The sequence below is a fragment of the Archocentrus centrarchus genome, unplaced genomic scaffold (genome assembly GCF_007364275.1).
Source record: "Archocentrus centrarchus isolate MPI-CPG fArcCen1 unplaced genomic scaffold, fArcCen1 scaffold_26_ctg1, whole genome shotgun sequence".
In the NCBI taxonomy this organism is placed as follows: Eukaryota; Metazoa; Chordata; class Actinopteri; order Cichliformes; family Cichlidae; genus Archocentrus; species Archocentrus centrarchus.
The window spans coordinates 462,499-468,253 of NW_022060256.1; the positions used below are offsets into that span (position 1 = coordinate 462,499).

The 5,755-nt window shown below is 44.4% G+C and overlaps 1 protein-coding gene across 2 annotated transcripts; it reads left to right on the forward strand.

Moving 5' to 3' along the window:
• The first annotated feature begins 1,185 nt into the window (after positions 1 to 1,185).
• shld3 (shieldin complex subunit 3) lies at positions 1,186 to 4,981 on the forward strand. 2 transcript variants are annotated; one of them, XM_030723552.1, is made up of 3 exons: positions 1,186 to 1,430; positions 2,018 to 2,604; positions 3,484 to 4,981. In XM_030723552.1, the coding sequence occupies exons 2-3, from the start codon at positions 2,107 to 2,109 to the stop codon at positions 3,685 to 3,687; spliced, it is 702 nt and encodes a 233-aa protein (XP_030579412.1). In that variant the 5' UTR covers positions 1,186 to 1,430; positions 2,018 to 2,106; the 3' UTR covers positions 3,688 to 4,981. The 2 variants fall into 2 exon arrangements, with proteins under 2 accessions (XP_030579412.1, XP_030579411.1); XM_030723551.1 differs by having other exon boundaries at positions 1,186 to 1,420.
• Positions 4,982 to 5,755: the final 774 nt, after the last annotated feature.

Genomic DNA, 5,755 nt, shown 5'->3' on the forward strand with positions numbered 1-5,755 from the left:
GAGTAAAGCCAAAGACTGAATTTTACAGGTCCTCCCGTCTTTGCACCCTTCCTGCTGTGCTGCTGTGCACACCTTAAACCCTGGATTCTAATTAGCTAATTCATTATAATTTCCTGTGCCCTTTAGAGAAGACCCACAAATGATGCCTCATGGTGTGTTAGATCACGTAAGATGTTTGGTTTCACAGACACTTTTTTTGGAAACCTTTTAATACAACTTTATAAATAAAAGGTTTACATAAAATACTGCTCTGACAGTTGACTAGATTTTAAAGGCACATCAAATGTTTAAAGTGTGAGGCAGCTGTCTGTCATTAAGCAGCCTTCAGGAAACGTTCTCCAATCTGCAGACCCTCACTGCTGGGCCTCTTCTGACCACCTCCATATATACTGATGGATCCATCCCTCTGTCAGACCTGCTGCTGAAGTTCAGTCCAGTTCTTGTGTAATGTGGCATACCTCACCCTTTCCACTCTGTTTCTCTTACGAATGGCTCCTGAAAGCCGCCCTTCCACTGAGACCCATTTCTGATGAGGCTTCAGTGAATAGTAGATGGATCAGCTGAAGATCCAGATCTGTCTGTCAGGTCTCTGCTGGATTTGTTCCTGTTTCTTAAGAATGTGATTTTCAGATACTATCTTCATCTGCTTGCGTGAGTCACAGTCAGAGTTCAGTGGCTTAACTATCAAAAACATTCCTGTGAAAATGGTCAGGTACAAGGACTGGACTGAGTGAAAAAGCAGCCAATGTCCAAAGAAGAACTTTGAAGACCTGCAGAAAGCTGGAGAACTGTTGCTCAAGTACACTTTAAAAACATAAGAAGGTTATGGCTGCTTGGAAACAAAATATAAAGAAATGAGGGGTGGCCCAAGACGTCTGCACAGTACTGCATCTGTATTTTTATTTTTTGTAAACTATTTGTTTAAATAAAGTTTAAAATAAAGAAATAAATGCGTCCCTAAAACAGCTTCATATATTTGGAAAGAGCACAGGAACGGCTCATAAAGGTGAGAGATCAGAGCAGGTGCACTGTTTGTGAACTACGTCTCCTTTATATTAAAAAAACGTGTTTTGACATTGAACAAACACAAATATGTGTTTACTCGGCAGTATCTCTAAAAATATTGTGAAGCTTGTCGTTATGTCAAATATCGCGAGAATTTCAGCGACGCGCACAAACCGTCCATGTTAGCTTCCGCTGGAGGTGTAGCGGCTATTTGATGGAGGAACGCGTGGAGGTGGGCTGTAATCTTCACCCGTGGGCAGTGAAGTGCTTGTCTGTGACGCGTGGAGCTCCCGACGGGATACATCCGGTCACCGGCGCTCTGGTCAGTCCGTCAGAGCTAACGGGAGCTAGCAGGAGAAGCTAAAAACACTACCCGAACCTGCGCGCACCTTCATGCTGGCGGACTAAAGCGTCGGTAAATAAACGTAAATATGCTTGAATGTAATTTCCGGTGTTTCTGTGTTTTACTTGTAATTTGCTTATATCGGTAAATGAGTGTAGTCAACAGGATATATGAAAGGTTTATATATCAAATGATTCAGAAAAATCTGTTATTGTTCCTACATTATAATCAGTTCAGTCCTTTTGGCCGCTTCAAATATCTTAAAGAGCTGTGATCTAATGTTGAAATTTCTGCTGCCCCATTGGCCAGATCTCACTGATAAAAGACATTTTTAATGTTAATGACAGTTTTTACTCTGATAAAAAATAAAATAAAGTCAAGTTGCCAATATCTATCTATCTCATTGTACATCCTGTATAATGACAATAAAAGGCATTCTATTCTATAAAGGATTGGAGCTTCTACCCTGTGACAGGAATGTTGTTTCTCACTCAAAATGTTTTCACATCATGCTGTAATGGAAGCGCTTCCATCAGCGTCTATGAACTTTAACCTTTGGTTTAATTTCAGGATCTGTGTTGCCGCCCTGTGGAGTCATGAACAATAATTGCATCAGTCTCCACTTTAACCCAATCATGATCTTAATGTGAATTAAACATGTTTCCACAGTGTGCCATGTCTGCCTGGACATGCAGGGGAGGATGATGGTGAGGAGGAGGAGGGTGGTGCAGATGGTGCCCTGACCTCCGTCCGTCTGTATGGAGGATGTAGTCGTGCACTATCAGCCTGGATCAGCTGTTGGGCTCAGCTCGCTATTGGAGACCACGCAGAAGCTCCTGGAGCCGTTCCCCTGCCGCACTCCTCCCGTCTTCACCCCCTGGTTCCCCACAGCTTCCGGAGACTGCCCGCTGCCCCTCAGACCCGTGAAACGAGCGCCTGTCATCACCTGTTTGGCCGATTCATCAGCAGCAGAGGGGAGACCCCATGATGGTGTCTCAGACCCCCCCAGCCCCCTGCTTCCTGTGTCTCCTCACAGCCGACACGAGAAGGAGAAGTACAAAGATGGAGCCACTGGTTCGCCGGTCAGACGGAGCAGCTGGAGCGTCATCACTCAGAGGGGTGTCCTGGAGCCGAGCTCGCAGTCGCTGTCCAAACAGTTTCATCACACTGTCTCCATCCATGGCCTCCACCTCCGCCAGAGGGCCAAGTGGGTGATCCGTGAGCTGAACTGTGGCACGGCGGGAAACATTGAGGAGGTCGGTGGAATGTTGAAGCTGCTTTTTTAAAGTTCTGTTTCACAGGTTAAATGTGAGGAGAAACCACAGACTCGAGCCAAACATGACCATATTTGGGCGAGAGGGTGGAGTGCTAATTTATCAGCTGATTCTGGCCAGCATCACACAGATACCTGCTAATCAGTTATGTCCAATCAAATTCTAGACTCTCACTCAGCAATTCAGCCTTCTTGGATGGTCTGTTAGAAGCACATTAAAATGTTGGTAAAGACCTGCTTGTACACTAGTGTTTCCTGTTGCTAGGCAGGAAATCAGAGGAATATTTAATAATTCTGACCATCCTTTATAGATGGCAGGTGTGAGTAGCGTGCACGTGAGCATTATTTTGCTAAATATTAGAGGGGAATTGAGCGTAGGAAAAAAAAAAACTTAAATCATCAAATAATCTTTTCTGTTCTCAAAAAAAAGTGCCAACAATTTGAAGCCTCCAGCTTTTTCTGTGACGTCTCATGATGTAGGTTGGTTTGAAAATGGAGGGCTCGGTGTGGATCGACCTGCAGGGATGCACTGTATGAACTTCATCATCTTCAGCCTTTAAGTCCTAAATGAGAGCGCGAGCAGAGTCGTTGAAGTCTGAAGTGTGCGTGAGAGTCAGGCTGGTGGTTAAACGAAAGTGTGCCGAGGTGTTAACTGTGAACAGTGCCAGTGTGTGGTTTGTGTTTCTGCTGCTCTAACTGTTGATCCTTATCTGAACATCCGTCCTTCACCTCGTTTTCCACCAGCTCATCAGATTTTAAACCTCCCTCAGAACCGAAAATCTGCTCAGCAACATAAATGGAAAATAAAAACACCTGTTTGATATTTTCAGTTTTAAGCTGAGTTTCTTCCTCCTCCCTGCAGGTCTGGCGGACTCTGAGCCGCTCTGTCCGGAGCTCCCGGCTGCCCACGTGCAACGCCAACATCCAGCGGGAGCGGGCCGAGATCTGGGTGTTCTGCGACGTGCTGCACTCGGAGCAGGTGGGGCGCTTCCTGAAGGATGAGCTGAAGCTGTCGGGGCGGATCAGCCTGACGGTGCATCGGCTGGGAAACATCTTCAGCATGTAGAGCGCCCCCTGCAGCACCACAGAGGACTTGCTCAGGTTTTTACAGACTCGTAGCTTAGATGGAGACTGTGATGAAGACTGTGGCCTCAAAAAGGCGGCAGCAGCACATTCAGGGTGTTTACATGCACAGCGTGTCCTGGCTTTTTGTCACTGTCACGCTCTGTCCACCTTACTTCTCAGCTGCTGAGCCTGAAGGTATGTTTTCAGAGGAGGAAGAAGTACCTGGTCTGGGGTCAGTACTGCTGAAATACTGAAGGGAAAGGATCAATGCTCATTAGCTTAAATTCAGAGAGGACAACCACTTCAAACATCAGCCTCAAGAAGGCAGCAGCAGCATGCGTGTGAGTCAGCGGTCTGTAAGATCTGCTGTGACAGATCCCACCTGTCTAATGATAATTCAGCAGACTGATACTAATAAAATGAATTGTTTTAAGATAGTAAACAAGCAAACCTGCTTAATCAGACATAGCAGTGCTTTTAACATCTTTAAACAGATATCAGCTGATAAGGGAGAGATACATGTCACAGGAAGCTTTCAGGTTTATTTTAAGTTTTTAAGGATGCAGAGATAAACCAGTTGATACTTATCAGGTGTGTCACAGCAAGTTGCGGCTGGCTGATTATCAGGAGTTGTGAGATGGAGAGCTGGAAGATATTACTCAGAGTTTAATCAGGCAGGCTGACCGTCAGACAGGAAGAAGGTCTCAGAGCTGATCTTCAGTTTCCAGTTTGGAGAAACAGAAAAAGCAGCAGGGAAGCAAATTTCATCCCGCTGAGAAAACTGAGTCATTCAGCTTTTTGTTCAAATCCACCAGACTCCATTCACAAAAACAGAGATTTTACTTCACAGACCACAGGAGCTCAAATCAGACTGTTGACTGAGGTCATTCTCAGGGGTAGGCACTGGGTCTCTGTAATGTTTCCTGGTGTGATGATGTGTGAAATTTAGTGATGAATAACCAAAGCAACTGAAAAAGCAAATCCACTCATTAAACCCAGTATACACTGACAAGCATGATCTTTATGAAACAATGAATTGTGATCAGAGAGCAGGCCACATGAGTACCCTTTACTTTAACCCCCGGCTGCTCTGTGTTCAAACATGGTGTAAGAAGTATATTTAAGCTAAAAGCTCTTTTTCCTCTGATTAAAAAGCGCCAAGTGCAGAACTCCATTTATATTTTATAAATTCTATTGAAATATTCATGAACTGAGGGGGGGTGAACCTCCAGTCGTATTTGTCATTTTGTGTCTATGTTGTGTGTTTATAAAGTGTGTTTTATACTCATATTTGTGCTCTGATGTCAATAAAGCTTTTTTATATTTATAGTGAGTCTCCAGTGGGGTGTGTGTGTGTGTGTGAGTGAGTGATATTTGTAGTGAGTCTCCTGTGATGTGTGTGTGTGTGTGTGTGTGTGTGTGTGTGTGTGTGTGTGTGTGTGTTGGGGTGTGAGGAAGTGTGAGTGTTCTGGAAAAGCTGCAGCGGCAGTCACATGAGACACGCACACACACACACACTCTGAATGAATGAGGGCAGTATGAATACAGTACAACCCCCATCCCTCACACAATCTTTTGTTGCTTTGGGCTCGTGCACACTGCATTAAAAAGATCTAGGTTACCGGATGTGACATCGGTTCCCCGCCCCCGTGTTCAGCTATACTCGGTTATCATCTCTTGACTCGGTGTTTTTGGCTCATTAACGCCTCAAATACGTGATCCAAGAAGAAAATAAATGCAGCATACGTAACTGTCTTACATTTTGTAAACGTTTCAGTTTTTTAAAATAACGAGTATTAAGTTTTTGGGACGTTTGGGTTCTGAGATTTATTGTGACAGGCACTCGGAACTGTAACACTGCTGGCTTGATGGTACTATATACAACAGAAATGCAGCAGTAAACCATCCTTAAGATTAAGATGTTAGATTGTAGTATTCGTTCTTATCATAAACACAAACCCTTTCGGGTTAAATGTAACATTTTCGTAAAGGCTGAGCACTTTAAAAGTCAAAGCCACTTTTATTTTGACAGCCCGCAGCGGAAGCACTGACAGTCATGCGCACTTGAC